General features: G+C 44.2%; 1 protein-coding gene across 3 annotated transcripts in view; it reads left to right on the forward strand.

Moving 5' to 3' along the window:
• The first annotated feature begins 1716 nt into the window (after nucleotides 1-1716).
• Nucleotides 1717-18011, forward strand: part of LOC115031727 (prolow-density lipoprotein receptor-related protein 1-like) — a 50304-nt gene continuing 34009 nt past the window's right edge. For all 3 annotated transcript variants that reach the window (XM_029480320.1, XM_029480321.1, XM_029480322.1), the window contains exons 1-11: nucleotides 1717-1909; nucleotides 4974-5087; nucleotides 7783-7902; nucleotides 8473-8712; nucleotides 9531-9644; nucleotides 11568-11687; nucleotides 13835-13960; nucleotides 14534-14737; nucleotides 15771-15939; nucleotides 16254-16422; nucleotides 17269-17494. In XM_029480320.1, the coding sequence (XP_029336180.1) occupies nucleotides 1831-1909; nucleotides 4974-5087; nucleotides 7783-7902; nucleotides 8473-8712; nucleotides 9531-9644; nucleotides 11568-11687; nucleotides 13835-13960; nucleotides 14534-14737; nucleotides 15771-15939; nucleotides 16254-16422; nucleotides 17269-17494 (1681 nt within the window). In that variant the 5' untranslated portion in view covers nucleotides 1717-1830. The remainder of the gene's footprint in view (nucleotides 1910-4973; nucleotides 5088-7782; nucleotides 7903-8472; nucleotides 8713-9530; nucleotides 9645-11567; nucleotides 11688-13834; nucleotides 13961-14533; nucleotides 14738-15770; nucleotides 15940-16253; nucleotides 16423-17268; nucleotides 17495-18011) is intronic.

The raw sequence follows: 18011 nt of genomic DNA on the forward strand, positions 1-18011 counted from the left end.
TTGTTTCTCTCTGGGTGAGGATACAACAAGAAAGAATCCTGTCATCTGCAAAGCAGGAAATGGCCCCTCAACAAACTGAATTTGCCAGCACCTTCATCTTGGACTTCCAACCTTTAGAAGCAGAAGAAAATAAATGTCTATCAGTTAGACCACTGTTTCTATGGTAACTTTCTGTCACAGGCCAAACTGGCTAAGACAACATCTTGTCTTAATGGAGGTCTATGTGTATGGGTTTCTGATACTAACCCTGTCTGCCTTGTGGGAAGGCAAGTCTCACAACTCTGTTGGCTCTTCTTGTCACCGGACGTATTAAAGCATCTAAAATAATCGGATTTCAAAGCATACATATTTCAGAAGAAGCCAATATAATATCTTAGAAATTTTTTGTTTAAACCAGGCATTAAAAAAAAATAAAAAGTTGGCTTATGCAATCAGAGCATAAACACATTCAAGGAAAACTTGAGAGCATATGGCATTGTGGTGTCTTCAGTTTCTGTGTGATGGGCCCACCGTGAACATGGAGAGGAGGGACAAGTTAAAGCGAAGCTGAGCTGTCGGGACTGTGGACTATGGCGGACACTGAAAACGTGATCTCAGTCTCAGGAGGCACTTGGCGATTCTTTTCTCTTTCTTTTCTCTCTCTCTCTCTTTCTTTCTTTCTTTCTTTCTTTCTTTCTTTCTTTCTTTCTTTCTTTCTTTCTTTCTTTCTTTCTTTCTTTCTTTCTTTCTTTCTTTCTTTCTTTCTTTCTTTCTTTCTCTCTCTCTTTTTCTTTTTTAGTGCGTTACTGCTCTCATTTCCAGAAATTACAAACACTCCTTGCCTGTTTAGCATAACACATTTCCAAGCAGCTGGCGTTCACCTTAGCTGGCTTGCTTGGGAGGAAGAATGTTGACCCTCCTAAGGCAGGAGGTGGGAGGTGCAAGATGGGAGGAGGCTGTGAAAATACCTTTACCTGCTGCTTTCTCCTTTCTGAACAGCAGTGTTGGGGGAGTAAGATGACCACCACCTAACTCCTTCCAACTCTCTTGGGTTTATGCTTAAGTCTGCTCAAATTCGACTTGCCCAGTTACCCATATAGATTAAACTGGGAGTGTCATTTCTGGACTTTAGCAGTGAGAAAATGGTGTCTCTAGAACCTCCATCGCCATCACTGAACCTGGGGCGTTGAAAGGACTAATTCTGCCCATGTACCCAGGGAGGAAAGGAATGGAGGCGGGGCAGGATTCACCACAAGCAGGTTAAGATTGGGGTGGAGAGGAACGCGGAGGGAGGGAGAGGGAGGGAGAGGGAGGGAGAGGGAGGGAAGGGGGGGGGGGGGGAGGAAGACAGAGTGACAGCAGAGACAGTGAGACACAGAGAGAATTCTACGCTTTGCAAAGTAAGGTCAGAGCAGCAGGCACATTGCTTCACCTGAATGATGGACACGTCCCAGTTCTGTAAAGGCAGAATGTCTGCAGAGTTTTCCAGGTGACTCCTGTGCAGTTTAAGTGTGACTGACTAACCCTTTCTGTGTCCCTAAGGGTCCGCTCCTGGTGAGCCCAGCGCTCTGCTTCTAGTCCCATTAGGGATCGGTGGTGCAAAGTCCCCAGCCACAATGCCCTGAGAAGACCTTCCTGGACAGAGGCGGGTCTTGCCCAGGAGAGCGGGCGCCCAAGATTTGCACCAGTGAACTCCAGGCTCCCATTCAGCAGCCTGCAAAGAGGCGTGGGAACTGGCGCCCGCCCGCGTCCTGCGCCCCTCTTCTCTTGCTCCTCCCTTCTGGGTTGTCCTCACTCAGGCGCCCAGCAGGAGCAAGATCCCGCGCCCCGGTCGGTCGGTCCCTGCTAGGCATGCGGTGCCGGATGCTCTTGTTCCCTTTCTCCTTGATGCTGGTATCTTTGAGCGGCAGCTTTGAACGCTCAGGAGCAGGTGAGTGGGATCCGTGGTCAGGGGTCGCATCGCAGCTCTGGTTTGCAGGGAGCAGGATGTGGGGTGCGGGGTAGCAGTATTGTACGCGCTGCAGGGACAGAAGGCAAACTTCGGATGCCTTCACTGAGTGTGCGGTCCTCAGCTGAGCAGTGTGGCAAGTAAAATGTAGAAGGGTGGGGCTGAGCATCCTGCAGAGACAGCCCTGGAGGATTCAGGACTGCCAGGCCCTTTGCAAACCTGTGGATAGGAGGAGAGGTAAGATCAAGGACAAAGGATTACTTGGAGTCACCCAGCAAGTGCCAAGGGAGCTCTCTCCATCCTAGTGCCTAGATGGCCTTATCTCTTAGATGGATGCTTCGGTCCTCGAAGTCCAGACCTGGTGGGACTCACTTTCTAGCCCCGATTTTTCTACCAGTTATGGTTGGGCTGTGTGGTTATAGGCACTTAGTATAGCTAAGAGGTGCCATCTTTTAAAAACTGCCCCCTGGGAAAGAATGGTTGGGAGCACTTCCTGCTGCACCTGTTGATGCCACTCCTATAGATAGATACAAAGATGTCATGATCTTTGACATGGGTAAGGGGGAGTACGACGTGTCCCAGGGTGGCTGAGACATATACAGTTGTCAGTGGGTCAAGTTGCTGGCTGCTGATGTCAACAGAGGTTGTAGGTACCCAGCACTGAGAAACCCCTGCCTGGAGGTTAGCAATCTGGTCGCTCAGGTGAGCCTGGTACAGAAGGCAAGTGTGAAGCCATGTTAATCTTTGCATCTTTGCTCGCGTTTAAGCCAAATTCAATCACTTTGGAGGAACCCTTCCAAGTCTCTGACCCTCAGGACTTATACCCACTCGGCCAGCATCTAGCCTGTGGCTGGTCTTCCCACACTACCTCTGAAACAGGATTTAAAGTTACTTGTTTGTTTGTTTTGTTCTCTTGTTTTTAAACCAAGTAGTTATTTCAGATCTTTTAGTATCTTTGCATGTGTCTTAGGACAACATTTATCAGTATACCTGATACCATGATTATAAGAAAGTTACTGAATTTAATATCAATAAATGATAGTAAAGGCCATAGGTGCCTCTATAGTAAGCACCAACCTATATTTAAAAATTATTGGATACCAGTCTTCAGGTAATGTCTATAATACATATGTAGTTTGGGTTCCAAGATAATCTTTGAGACAAAATATTTTTCAGTTGTGACTTACCTAATGATCTGAGCTTTTAAGAGTTGACTGCAACCCTGAGAGATCCTTCTGGAAGAATCTGCTGCAAGAGGTAGCAAAGGAGTGACTGACTGATGAGCATCGATTTAGCAGCTTCTGTGTCAAGCAGCTATGTGCCCACTTAAGCCTTCAATCTCCTTTTTTAGGATCTCTTATTATCTAGACTCGTGGTATACAGAAGGAAACTCAGGTCACCTTATCAGTGTGCAAGAGGTCGCAGTGAAGAAACTGCTGACATGACCACTCCATGAGCTGGTTAAGATTTCTATTGTACATGGGGGAAGGGAATGAGGGAGGGTGGGGAGAGCAGCCAAAAGCACCTGGAAGGGTTCAGAGAGGAGAGAGAGAAAAAAAAATAGTAGCCTGAACATAGCCAGTAGATTGGGCTTTGCCAGAGCTAGGGAATCAGCAGAGTGGGAGAAAAACAGATGTGTTAAGCAAGATAGCAAGAGATAGAGAGTAGGGCATAGTGAAAAAGAGTAAGAGGATACTAGAGTAAGTGCTGGAGTCCTACAGAATGGCCGGTTATGAAGACGGTGAGTAGCAGCGGGGAGACAAGGGTTGGGAGACTGGTGTGGGGGCTTTGGAATGTACACCAGGTACCTCAGGGACTGAAGGAGCCTAGTGACAACTATAAGATTTAATATGCAGCCACAGGTACACGTCAATGGAGCTGTGTAAGTCTCTTCTGCCAGAGGTAAGGAAAGTGGCCCCCTTTGGCAGACAGAAATCTTTTTCACAAGTCCCCGAGGAAGGCTGGCTTCTATCTAACCACCAGGAATCCTCCTATATATAGTCCAGGTTGAGCCCATTTTTGGGTAGGTGGACAGCTTGAGACCTACCAGTCAGTCAATTAGTAGTCCAATGAAAATGTTCCAATCCAGGTGATCTGCTGCCTAAGCCTGTTCCCATAGCAGCAGTTTCCAGACACGGAATGGTCTCAACAGCTTTATTCATGGTGCATGTTATAGCCTAGATGGAATGGGAGGAGATGCCAAAGGTGGTGGCTAATCCAAGAATAAACAGTACTCCCCCTCCGAGGGGTGGGGTATATTTTTAGTGCTTTTCATGAGCAGAATTTGTTTTAAAGTCAATGAAACTGATAACACAGTCTTGGAAGAATGTAAGATTGGGATACGGTACCTTGAGAGGAGCAGTCTGCTCATCAGCTTTTATGACCGCTTCGATCAATTAGCCACCCATAGCTGCTGCCAGGAGTAGACCTTGTTGAGTCTTCTACCAAGCATAGAGACGCCAGCGGGTACAGACCATATTGCTTATGTTTTCTAGGAACCAACAATTGGCTTTACCTCTCTAAGAGTTAGAGAGGTCAATTTTGGTTAACCACAGGACACTGAGCTTAGTGAATAGATGTTCATGGCTGGAATGGAACCCCACAAACTCAATGCTTTGCAAGTGGCTGGAAGCTTCCAAATATTTATAGCATAGCTGTTAGAGAATCATTATTAAAAGGATGTCATCTTTGACCCTAAACTCGACTCTCATTAAACACGGGTCTGTATCCATGTCTAAGATTAAGTGAAAGTATCTACAGCCTAGACCTCAGACCTATAAATGCTCACATTCTGTGGCTTTGTGACCAAGCTAGAGCCAGAAGTACAGCACGCATGTCTGTTTGTGCACAACCTTGAATCTCCCTCAATTAACAGAACAGGCACCTATTCCAAGGAATTTCCTGGTGAGCCCAAGTGAGTTGAGGGAAACTGAGTCTGCCTAGAGGAAAGACATGACACTCGATGGCCTCTTATCACGACAAAGAATTGTCTTGTGCTGTGGAAGCCAGAGACCCTCCTGACACTGCTTCTGGTTGTCACCTGCAGGTGACCTAGAGTGTAACAGGACAAGGCAAGTGGCTTGTGGTGAGAAGTGTATTCCTGTGGCCTGGCTCTGCAATGGGGAACAAGAGTGCCCAGACGGGACTGATGAGCTGTGTGGTAAGCACTGAGCAAGATGCTCACGGGCACCAGCCCTGGTTGAACAGTCTTAATCTGAAAGTCTGAAATACTCTACAGTTCAAAATGGTTACGTACAAACATGATACCACAGTAGGGACATTTCACACCTGACTTTATGTGATGGGTCTCAGGCAAAAGACAGGTTCCCCGAAAATATCACATAAAATTACCTTCAGGTTGTGTGTGTGGAGTATATTTGAAACACAAACTACTTAGGAGGTTGAGACAGGAGGATCACAAGTCCAAGGCCAGCTTAGGCTATAGCCTGAGTTCAAAACCAGCCTGGAAAAATTATCAGGACCCTTACTCAAAAATGGAAAAAAAAAAGGGAGAGGGGCTAGCATATAGCATGTGCAATCACCCTAGGCTGATTCACAATGTAGCCAAAAAAAAAAAAAAAAGAAAAAAAGAATTACTTAGATTTGGGTCCCATCCTCACAGTACATTAATATAGTGGTTCTCAACCTTCCCAATTCTGTTATCCTTTAATACAGTTCTTCATGTTGTGGTGACCCTGAGCCACAAAATTATTTTCATTGCTACCTCATAACTGTACTTTTGCTGCTGTTAAGAATCATAATGTAAATACATCAATTTTCCAATGGTCTTAGACAACCACTGTGAAAGAGTAGTTGGACAAGCCCCTTCACACTCTGGCCACCATGCCTTCTCTGCCACAATAGACTGTACCCCTTATGAGACAGACCATGAACCCAAAGAATGTCTTCTTCTGCCACGTTGCTTCTGTCAAACATTTTGTCCCAGTAATGGAATAAGGAAGTAATGTTATTGGGTTATTGCTGGGAGTGTGAAGGGACCAGCAAGTATCAAACTGAGAAGTAATTATTGCTTTGCTATTTAAAACGTATGATATGAAATCCACAGGTTAAGAACTGCTGCCTTAGTGTGTTTGAGTATGTGTGTTTGAGTTTGTGTGTGTGTGTGTGTGTATTCATATATGCAAAACTAAAATGAAAAGCAATAATGTGTATTTGGTTGACAGTATCCATTCTCATGACTTTTGTCCCCTGAGGATAAATTCAAACATGAAGAGTGGCCACAGGCTCTTAAAGACTAATCCACGAGTCTTTGAGTATTAGTGGCATCTCTGTAAAAGTAAAGTTTATACCTTAGATTGAAGCTTAACCCTTGGTTTCCATATTAGTTTAACTAGACCAATCCAGAGGCTTGTATGGAATCCTTACAGGCCACAATACTCAAAAAGCTCTTTTGTATGCAAAGCGAACAACAACAACAACAAAAAAGAGTATAAGACTGTTAGAAGCCAAGTTAACTATTTAGGAAATATTTTGTTGCTATGAAGCCCTGGTTCTCAGTGCTTAGAATATTCAAAGCCACAGGGAGGTCATCTGAATGCCAACCCAGGCAGAAGGCTTTTTAAATGATGGGTCCTACCCTTGTGTCATGAGTATAAGACAGAGAATAAAAGCCCCATGAACAGAGGAAAATCCCAATGTATTGGTGATTATGTCCTTCTTTCACTCTCCTGCCTGCTTCTTCCTGGATGGTCACTTGCTACCTGTAACCTCACATGAAATACCAAACACACTCAGGCAGGACTCGAGGTGTAGCTAGAGGGTAAAATGTTTGCTTAACATATGCAAGGTTCCAGGTTACATCCCCAGAATCAAATAATAAGCAAAAAGCAAAGAAGCAAATGAACAAACAGAAGCATGTGAACATTCACAGGGTGGAACTTACTTTCACGATTGCTTTGTTGTGTGGCCTCCATACATGCTGTGCTAGAGCTCCAAGTCTCCTTACTTAAGTGGAATAATCTGAAGCAAAAGCTACTAGTTTTCAGGACTTAGATCTGCATATAGTCTCAAATATCAAAGGAATTCAAAGAGGTGGAAGGCCCTGGCCTCCAGCCACCTATAGGGGTCAAAATCTCTCAATGGTTAGTCATAAATAAATGTCAAATCTGTCATGCAAAACCCACCTTTCATGTGTTCATTTGTCATGTATGACCAGTTATTATTTTAGATACAACATACACAAAGTATTTTTGCTGTCAAACGTTTGCTAGATAACAGTATTCTAAGAGATGGTGGGAAGAGTAAGCTTTATGGGCTGTTGGCTCCTTGTTCCTTGTTAAGGCAGATGTTGACTCTCAGCTAGACAGGATCTAGAGTCATCGAACAGGCATATTTCTAAGCATGTCTACAATGGTATTTCCATAGTTTAACCCAGGAGGAAAGACTCACCCTGAATGTAGGTGGCACTTTCCCATGTGCTGGCACCCCAGACTGAATAAAGCCAAAAAAGGAGAAAGTGAACTGAATGTGAACACACATCTCCCTCTGATTCCTTTCTGAGGGTGTGGTGACAAGTCACTTCACACTCTGGCCTCCATGCCTTCTCTGCCACGATAGACTATACCTCTTATTAGACCGTGAACCCAAAGAATGTCTTCTGCCACCTTGCTTCTGTCAAACATTTTGTCCCAGTGATGGAAGACGGAAGTAATGCCACTGGTTATTGCTGGGAGTGTGAAAGGGACCAGCAAGTTCAGGGTTGTTATCAGTGTCAAACTGAGAAGTAATTATTGCTTTGCTATTTAAAACGTATGACATGAAATCCAGTCAACTGATGATCTCTGACAAGCTCATCTTCCTGCATGCCTGTTATTGAATTCCACCCTGGCCTGCAGAGCAAACATGTCTCGGATACCTGCAAGCCTGGCAGTGTGACAATGGGAGGTGTATTCCTGCTAGCTGGCTTTGCGATGGTGCCAGTGACTGCTTAGATGGCTCCGACGAGGTTAACTGTGGTAGGTACAGCTTACTTTTAAAATTACATCTCTTTACATATGTGTGGGTGCGTGTTCATGTGTGTGCCCCATGCACCATGACATGTGTGGAGAGGTCAGAGGACAACTCAGGTCCCCAGGGATTGAACTCATGTCAGCAGGCTTAGGGACAGGGGCCATTACTGACTGGTTGTTTCATCAGTTTTGTAAAACTTATTTTCAACACTCCATCATCTCTGCTCACCCACAGCTTGTATCAGCATCAGCAGTGCTAACTGGAAGTAAGTCATGAAATAGCCTTAGGCTGTGTGTGCTAAGCCAGATGCTACATTGTCTTTGCTGTTTATAGGAGACTCTTGGAACTATTTCTTTGTGTTTTCAAATTTATTAACCTTATCGACTCTTTGAAAACTTCTTTGGAGAGAAACTTCAGTGCAGAAAGCCACACCCATATGACTAATGACATCTAACTAGCATCTCTTAGTGGTTCTGAAATTGGCCGAGTCCACGACAGCCATAGCACTCACTTAGATACCCATGCCCACCATAATCCAGCAGTTCTCCTCCACCCACATAATTCCTGCCTTCCAGAGAGCTTGTCGGCATGTCCGGACTACAAAATCCGCTGTCCAGGAAAGGCTCAATGTCTGGATGCTGGGGAACCTTGTGATGCCCATCAGAACTGTGAAGATGGGTCCATAAAAGCACACTGCCCCCATATCCGTTGCTTGGCTGGGCAGTGGCAGTGCCAAAACAGGGCATGTATCATGGACAGCTGGAGGTGTGATGGCATTGATCACTGTGGTGATGCCTCGGATGAGTGGGACTGTGGTAAGTCTGGCTTCCCTACTGACGTTTCAAGGGCAGGGTATAGTACACAGGCTGCTTTACAAAGTCTACATGCCAAGGCAGAAGCTGCCATCCTTTCTCAAAGAAGAGGATGCCCCCTAGCAATAGCCAATGTATAGTTATCCATGGAACCACAGAGCTGCTTAGATAAAAACTCTTGTTATATGCTGAATGAGTATCGCCTAGAATGTTCCCAGTGATGAAGAGCAATCCATAGACAGCCTGAGCATCAGTCTATGAAGGAAGAATAACAACAGAGACAACTCCTGTTCTCACATAGTGATGGGGGAAAATCTCCCACTAAAAAGGGAAAAACTAACTCCAAAGAGTGGTGAGCACCGTATTCCTCTTTAAGACAACCCCCAATACCCAGGATAGGGGTGCCTCTGGTTTGTTGGTGAACCAGAATCCTGCTCAGTATTTCCTGGAGTTAAGGTTGCACACTGTAGCACACTCAGCGTCTAACATTTGTAAATTAAGTTTTCCTTAAAGCCATACTCATTTTGGGTCAAGTGGCTGGCTCTAGTACCGTTTTAATCCCAACTATTTAAAGCCAGATCAGTTAAGTTTAGCACAGTTTCAGTCGAGTGCCCAGATGTCTTGCTATTTTTGTGATTGAGTCTTAATCCCTGATTCCCTGAAGAAGAAGAAAAAAGTTCAAAATGATAAGCTTTGCTTTCCAAACTTGGATTTCTGTAGGCTATGGAAATATTGCCACGTAACCTACTGAAAGAGTTGTCTTTCTACACTCCTCCCCCCTATAAGTAGTAATGAAAAAGAATGATCAACTTCCTCCACAGCCTCCTGTCCAGAAGGCACTGTGAGCTGCGATAGTGGGAAATGCATCCCAGAGTCTCTGATGTGCGATGGGAGAGCTGACTGTACAGATGGCGCTGATGAACCCAGGACGTGTGGTAAGAAACTGCTTCCTCAGCTTAAGGCGGGAGGCTGAGGAAATGAGATGACATAGCCTAATGCTTTAGTCACGGTATTAATTACTTTTCGCTTGGCTGTGACAAAGTAGCTGGCAGAAGTAATTAAGGGAGCAGGAATTTATTTTGGTAGCAGTCATGGGCCGGGGCTGAGGCGTGCTGTCCAAGGCAGAAGGGGTGTGTGGTTGCCGCTTTTCTCGTCTCTGCAGAGGGGGAGGCAGAGGAGTCAGGCTGGAAATGGAGCTGAGGCTAAAACACTAAAGGATCTGCCCCCAGTGACCCACTTTTGCTGGCTAGTTCCCATGTCCCAAAGGTCCCACGCTTCCTAATATAGCACCATTATCTGGGGAGCACATGTTCAAACACGAGAATCTGTAGGTGACATTTCAGATTTCAACCCCAACAGTTATCATTGGGACCAACTCCTTGAGAGAATGCTTGAAATGAAACACACGCACACAGGCACACACACAGGCACACACACACACAGGCACACACACCCACAGACACACACAGACATACACACACACACAGAGAGACACACACACAGAGGCAGTTATCTTTGTCCCTTATATTTAAGTATATTGCATTTTTGCTTATTACATTAAAGCTCTTGGCTTTGGTCTCGTGACTGAGCAAAATCCCCTAACTTGCAAACCATCAAGGGTGATTCTGAGCTTTAAGGAGATTAGTTAGCTCAAACCCTATATACTACAGTGCTTCTGAATTCTAGAGTAAAGCCAGGAGCGCATCATCTAGTGTTGGTAACATCCACATCACAGGTCTCAACAAGGGACAGACCCTTACCCAAGGCTCAACCATCCTTAGCAATGTACTGAGCTTTTACCAGTCTAGAGAGCCCTCTATAGAAAGCCTTGGCTCAGCCTGGTGCACACAAGCTGCTTTGGTTCAGCTTTCAGCCTGGAGGTTTTCTATGACCCAACTTGACTTTGCAGATCCAGTACAAGAAAACTACAAAATCAATTAAAGCAATAGAAACCATTTGGCAAATGTCTGGGGGAGGAATGAATCAATTTGTTTAAGGAAAAAAATAGATTTCTCCACAGATTTAATTGAGGAAGACCTCAGAAAGCTGTTTTCTGGTGAGGAGGAGGGGCTGCTGAAAAGTAACTTTGACTTTGTTTTTTTTCGAGACAGGGTTTCTCTGTGTAGCCCTGGCTGTCCTGGAACTCACTCTGTAGTCCAGAGCTGGCCTCGAACTCAGAAATCTGCCTGGCTCTGCCTCCCAAGTGCTGGGAGAAAAGGTGTGCACCACCACCACCACCTGGCTGTAACTGTCTTTTTAACGTCCTGATTTTCACTAGAAGAGTCACTGTTGGGTCTGTTTGAAAAGGGACAGTGGGCATCATCACCTCAAATGACCTCAAGTCATTTGGTCATCTGTCTCCTGTCCTCCTTGCCTAAGACTCCCCGAAAGGCTTCTGAAGACAGTTTGTACCACAGGAGCTCAAGTGAAGGTTGTTAAGCGCACTAATGACAAGGCCAAGTGTAGGCTTTGTGCCTGAAAGATAACTCATTGTATTCATAAATACAAAATCCAGGACTAAGTGTCCTCATTATCCATACACCCCCGTGAGAAACACATAAGAGAGTCTTAGCCTCTCAGTAGAAGGAAATAAATAATAATAAATCCACCAGCATTTGAAATTGCTCACATATTAGCTTGGAAAGAAAAGCCTCCGCCCAGCTCCCTGGCTTTGTATCTTTCCAGCACCACAGTCTTTCCCTAGCCTGATACTCTCAGGCAAGAAGCCAGAGTCAAAGGGTGTCTCTCAGGGGTCACCTGTTCTTAGTCCAGTATAGGAGGGACATGATACAACATGGCTTGCAAGGCATTAATCTCCACTGAGTTCAGTGGCTTTGACAGCTGTCTTGTCCCTACAGGTAAGAACTGTTCCCTGCTGAATGGGGGCTGTGAGGGCCCATGCAGCGATACCCACTGGGGTGTCCGATGTTCCTGCACACCAGGGTGGCAGTTACAGCCTGATGGATGGAGCTGTGGAGGTCAGAACTCACCGGGCTTGTCTTTTAGAAACATTCTTATGGTGGCGTAATGTACACAGCATGAGTCTTCAGCATCTGAGTCATTTTAAGTTTCCTGTTGGGGCTTAGATTTAGAACATACAACCACCACCAGCATGCATTTGTAGCTCTTTCCATCACTGCAAACAGGAGTTCTCTAGCTATGTAACAATAACCCAGTAAGGCCCCACACCCTTAGCCTCTAGTAACCTCTCCTGGCTTTCTGTCTTTGTGAATTTGTATATTCTATGTAGCACCACCACATGAGTGGAGTCACATGACGTTTAACCTCTTATGTGCCCCATGTCATCAGGGTTCAAGTGTCAGCGGAACAGAATTCTATTTTACATTTGTACCTCGTCTTACCTATTTAACTGTTAATGGTACATTTGGGTTGCATCTGTCTCCAGCAGGGCTGCCGTTTGATACATTGTTTTCAGTCCGTGGCTCTGTTCTAGAAGTGGAATGCCTAGAGCCTGTGCATTTCCACCAGGATCGCACCTGATTAATGCTAGTTATTATTCCAGCTTGTGAGGCTTGCAAGTCAATTATTGACCCAAGGCAAAGTACTAAATTGAGCATCTTGTGGAACTTTCAAGTTCTGTCCTTGAAGAAATACCCTTGTCACTTCACAGCCTCTGCCTAGGACTCCCCACCCAGGTCTGGACAGATTCTGAACTTAAAGCCCATAATATGTTTGCCTTTGCTTGATCTTATTAGCAGCCCTTCCCCAAGCTACTCAACCCTCAAGTCTTGTTTCTCTCTTTTGTAAAATGTATTACATAAATATTAGGGGTAAAATAAAATATCCACATCTTCATTATAATTAATAAAGTGAAAATTGTATGATGTAAACTATAGCACATATCTATAACAATATATTTTGATTAAAATGTAATACAAGAATAATGTCTTCACTGAGCCTCATCTGTGTGCTCAGTACTCTCTTCATGATGGACCTGTAGGTCTACCCACCTGGGAAGGCTATGCAGGAACTTTACAATTATGTTCTACAATGGTTTTTATATTAAGACTTCATCAAGAGATGTTATGAACCTACTTTGAAGTTCATTACATATAATTTCATTTTAATAAATTTCAGTAATTGAATTTAAGTCATTTTATTGTTTAAATTAAAGCAAGACTTTACATTATTAAATTTATTAACTTCATTAGAAGGGTCGAGGTAGGGATGTAGCACCATTTTTGGGCTCTGATCCACAGCAGGGCTTAGCTGGCCAAGCACTTGACAGTAGCCATGTATTGGTTTGTCTCCTGGGATAGAAGAGTACTGTTATGCTCGAGGACTGTGTGGTTCAGGGAGAACAACCTTTTCCAAGAAATGTTCCAAAGGAACCATTTGCCTTCCTATTACAAATCAATAAATCTCTCATAGCTTTGACATTTATCTGGTAGAGAGTCCTATTTGATTTCTGTTTGCTGTTTGTTTGTTTGTACATGGTCTCATGTGGTGCAGGGTAGAAATGATCTTGCTATGTAGCCGAGGAAGAACTCAAACTCCTCACTTTCCTGTTTTCCATCTCCCCAGTCGTAAGTTAATGGCTATGTGTCACCAGGCTTAGTTTGTGACCAGAGGCTTTGTAAAGCAATCATACCTATGTTATACCTATGAACCTGATCTTTTCCATCTGTTTAGAGGAAGTATTCCATGGCACAAATAGTGAACTCAAGTTGCCCTTTTGTGTGCCACATGTCTCTAGGGTCCATGTGTCAGCATTCCTTTCCTACTAAAGGCTGAATAGAATTCTACTATATGTTTGTACCACATTCTACCTATTTAGCTATTAATGGTGCATTTGGGTTGTTTCTGCTTTTTATGATTAAAAACAACACTAGCATGGTTGTAGTTTGAATCACTGTTTTCTAGGCCCTAACGCTTGTCATTCTGAAATAGACTTTGGTGTGACTAGCAAATGGTATAGCCCAAGAATATTGCTAGATTAACACAGATTGTAATTTATGCCACCCAAACAGCAGGGCTCCCTATACTGAAGTTCCCTCCCATTCACCAGAATGGGAACTCCATGGTGACTCAGTAACTTTTATGCACTAAAATACTGGAGCTATATTTCCTGAGTCATCTCTGACTTACTCCTCTCTGTCATCAGATGTAGATGAGTGCTCTCTGCCATATGGTCCCTGTGGCCAGCTATGTCATAACACAGCAGGCTCTTATTCCTGTGGCTGTATTCAAGGTCATCAGCTCTACAATGGCACAGACTGTCGAGTTACAGGTGAGTTTTGTAGGCAAAGCAAACCCAGCTGCTGCTCTGTTCTTAATAGTAATTATAGAGAAAAGTGACACAGGCTATTTACTTTAAGGACTAGTACTAGACACGATGGTTTCTTTCTTTCCAAAGAAGATACTATTGTGATAGGCGTTGCCTAACCAGAGTGCCAGTCACATTGAGTGCCTTTAAAATAACATAGTTACTCTGTAGGCTGTGAAAAATAGGTGCTCAAGAGACTCAACCAATAGAGTTTTAACTTTGCCTGCCCTTCTTTGCCTCAGGGCTGCTCACATGTGGGTGCTGTGTGACAAGTACTGATTAGAGTTCTGTCTAGATGAGAGCTGCTGAGTCTGAAATCAAATAAGGCAATGAAGTCTCAAAGATGAGCTTTAAGGTGCTGAAACCTGGGGGTAGGAAGGACTAAGACGGCCCAGTAGATCTCTTCAGAGGATTCTCTGCCTATGCCTTAGGGATACGCAGACTTGGATATAGAAGAAAGAATAGCATCTTCAGTTAAAGGGGAAGGCACCCAAGAAAGTGTCAGAGTAATATGTTACTATTTTCCTTCCACTGCAGATGATGATGTTAAGATTCTTATAGCAACAGATAAAGAGCTCAGAATCCTGGACCGAAGAACAGGCATCCATGAGATGCTGATTCCTGTAAAGTCAAGGCCCAGTTCGGTTGCTTATGACCTGGACAGAAACATGTACTTCTGGGTGGATAAAGTCTTGAATGTGTTTGTCTTTGGGAAACCAAACTCTGTTCACCTCTACCCAGGTTTGTTTTTGAGTATTAAGATTTAACTTTTTAAGGCTTCTTAGGTTACTGATACAAAATTTCTGAGATTACCAACCTTAAACAAGAGAAAAGTATTTGGGGAGTTCAAAATTTTGGGGGTTCAATTAGTAGCATATCATGGTGGAAGTGGAGGGGAGCTGCTTACTCCATGACAAAGGGAGAGAGGGCAAAACTGCCATCCTTCAATTCCCTTCAAGGACCTTAAAACATTCCACTAGACCCCTCACTTAAAGATTTTCACTACCCACCAATAATAATGTCATAGGGAGGAGACCAAGCTTTTAACCTATTGGCCTTTTGTGATATATCCCACATTCAATCTATAAGATTACTTAAGCATACTGTAAGAAGGGTCTGTATCTATATCTAATCTATATATTTATATCTATGTATATCTCTATCTATATGGGCAAGCTTTTATGACTTCCTGTTATGAAGCATCAGAGCATATAAAATCCCGATATGATATGTGCATATGGTAGGGTGGTTCAGTTAGAGCATCACAGAGCATTGCTTGTTATACGAAAGTGCTTTTTAAGAAGAATACAAATCTTAGGGTCTAGCCTAAAGCCACAGAGCGTGTTCTCCATCACTAGTCCTTTGACCTACCTCTTTAAGATGAGAGCACTAGCCAAAATTTGTCTCACTAGGTGAGGGCAGGGATTAACCAGACAGCATAGTTAAAAAGGGACATGACCCAGTAGGCATAGTGACAAGACAGAGCTCATCACAACTCCTAGAGACATCTGTGGTGACCAGTGTCTGAGCTGAAGCCACATACCCTCATTTTCGATGGTTATGCCTCTCCTTAGGTTGTGACTCTCCTCATTTCCATATATCCCTACATGTTGGAGACTCTATGTTCTAACTCTGGCCATTATTCCTTGAGTCCTACATGCCTCATGGTATAGACCCAATCCAGGTGTTGAACAGTCTTGTCAAGTATTGTTTCCAACATAGACATAAACATGAAAGACTACTTACAGTGTAACTCTGTCTCCTGTGTCAGCAGAACTTCCACCTGTGAGCAGTATTTCTCTGGACTGGGTCACAGGACAGTTGTACTGGGCCAGCAGCTCTGGGAGAGTCATCTGTGCTGGCTTAAGTGACGGCAGAGGCTATGTCAAAATCTTGGAAAAGGATCTTGTGCCTGAGGAGCTGGTGGTGTTTCCTGCAAAAAGGTAGGTAGTATAGTTTATCTCTTGGGATGTATGCAAAAAAAAAAAATCCCTTGGCATTTTGGACACTAAGAGGAGAGCATACTGGCCTTTAGATTTCTTTTGCACCACAAAAATCCATATTTGGACATCCTAGACTGAATTTCATGTGGCCAGACCTTTCCATGCTTGACAAATATGGGAGCTGAGCTCTCTAGCTTTGGTAGCAGTACAGAGACAAAGCTCGTAGGAGAGCACTAAGGGCGTTGTTGAGAATAATGTGTATGCACAAGTGAGGTCATTCTTTTAAAAACTGTGTGTATTCCTGCTGCTTACAGGTATCTGTATTGGGTAGACCGAAGTGAGAATGGGGTAAAGACCATTGAAACTGCAGGAATGGATGGCTCGGACAGGAAGATGCTAGCAGTGGTGACCACAGAGGAGCCCCTAGGACTGACACTTGATCACGTGACTGGCAGGCTCTACTGGATCAGTGGCTATAAAGAGGTACTGTAGATAAGCCCAGAGGAATGGGACCTTTTTTGCCAGGAGCTTAGAATGGGCCTACAGGTGTATACACTCTTCTCTTATGTCTAGCATTAACTCCAGGAAGTAACTTGTAGAGCAAAACAAGAAGAGCCAGGTTTAACTGCTCATACTTGGAGTAGAGCAGACTGTACCGACAGCTTGGGAGACTTGGTGTGCTGTTGTTGTTGTTACTTTAACAGACTCTATAGTCCAACAGCGCTAAATTTTTGCAAAAATTAAAAAATAAAAATAAAGGTCATGGTTTATATTGTGCCCATGATACAAGATGTTTTTAAGATTTCTAGAAACGTCCATGACACTTTAGAGTTCTGTACTCAAGACTCCCAAAGCCTAATGATGCAGTTTACGATATCCCAATATGGGAAATGACAAACTCAAAAGGTCGTTATGACATAGTGACTAAAAGCAGAAGCTCATAGCCGGATGAGTCACATTCTCAAGTCTCCCGTTTCCTAAGCTGTGATTTAGGCTGATTAGGATGCTCCTGTGAGAGCATCATCCTCAGAGATTAGAGCTCACTGCTCTCTCTGAGGATACACGAAATGCCTATCTTCTAAGGCAATCAGAGAATAGAGTGAAAAACATTGGAACCCTGTCTGGATATAGAGCAGATGCTATGGTAACCAAAATCTGAACAAGGACCACTCAGTGTGCTGACTTTAACAGAGGCTAGTACCATCCTAGATGAATTTCTCTCTATGGACTTGACATCCCAGTGATGTTTAACCAGCATCCAGAAGGCTCTGCTGACATCAGTCACACTTGCTGAAGCTACCTCTATCTCATGAGACTCTAATCCTTTAGTCCATAGAGACAGTGAACGTGGACAGCAGTGGGAGGTACACCTTCCCTCGGGTATTTTTCGAAGACGAACACCCCGTTGGCTTGGCTGTATTTGAAAATGCTTTCTTCTGGGCAAATCAAACTCAACTGATTCGTACCTCACCCAGCAGCCCGAAGGAGAGAGAGGTGCTGCTCCACGCCTCCATCTCTGCTTTCTCAGTCCTCCACAAGACCCAGCAACCCAAAAGTAAGCGAGCCACTTGGTTCTTGATGGCTGAGATGGGAACCGCCCAAGATGTGACTTCAGCTTGTGATTGAAACTTGCTGTCTTGAGGCAGGGACATGTTCTAGTCCCTGCTCCTTCCAGTCTTGTATAGAATTTCTGAGTAAGCTGAGCAGATCAAAAGCATCGCAGAGAAGCTCATTCCAAGTCCTGTGCTCTGCGCCTGGCTAAAATATCAGCTGGATTGTTAGGGTCTGGAGTATTAAAAATGTAAGCTCCAGGATGGAGCGTTGGCTCAGCAGTTAAGAGCCTTAGCTGCTCGTCCAGAGAAGCCAGGTTCAATCCTCATCACCTGATTTGTGGCTCACAACTGTCTGTAACTCCAATCCCAGGCGATCCAATGCCCTCTCCTGGCTTTTGGGGGCACCAGACAGGTACATGGTTCACGTGCACACATGCAGGCAAAACACTTATACCCCAAAAGTAATAAAATATGCGAGCCTTAAAGATTAATTATGAAAAAGAAAACAAGCTGTCCTCA

This window comes from Mus caroli, chromosome 8 (assembly GCF_900094665.2).
Source record: "Mus caroli chromosome 8, CAROLI_EIJ_v1.1, whole genome shotgun sequence".
NCBI lineage: Eukaryota > Metazoa > Chordata > Mammalia > Rodentia > Muridae > Mus > Mus caroli.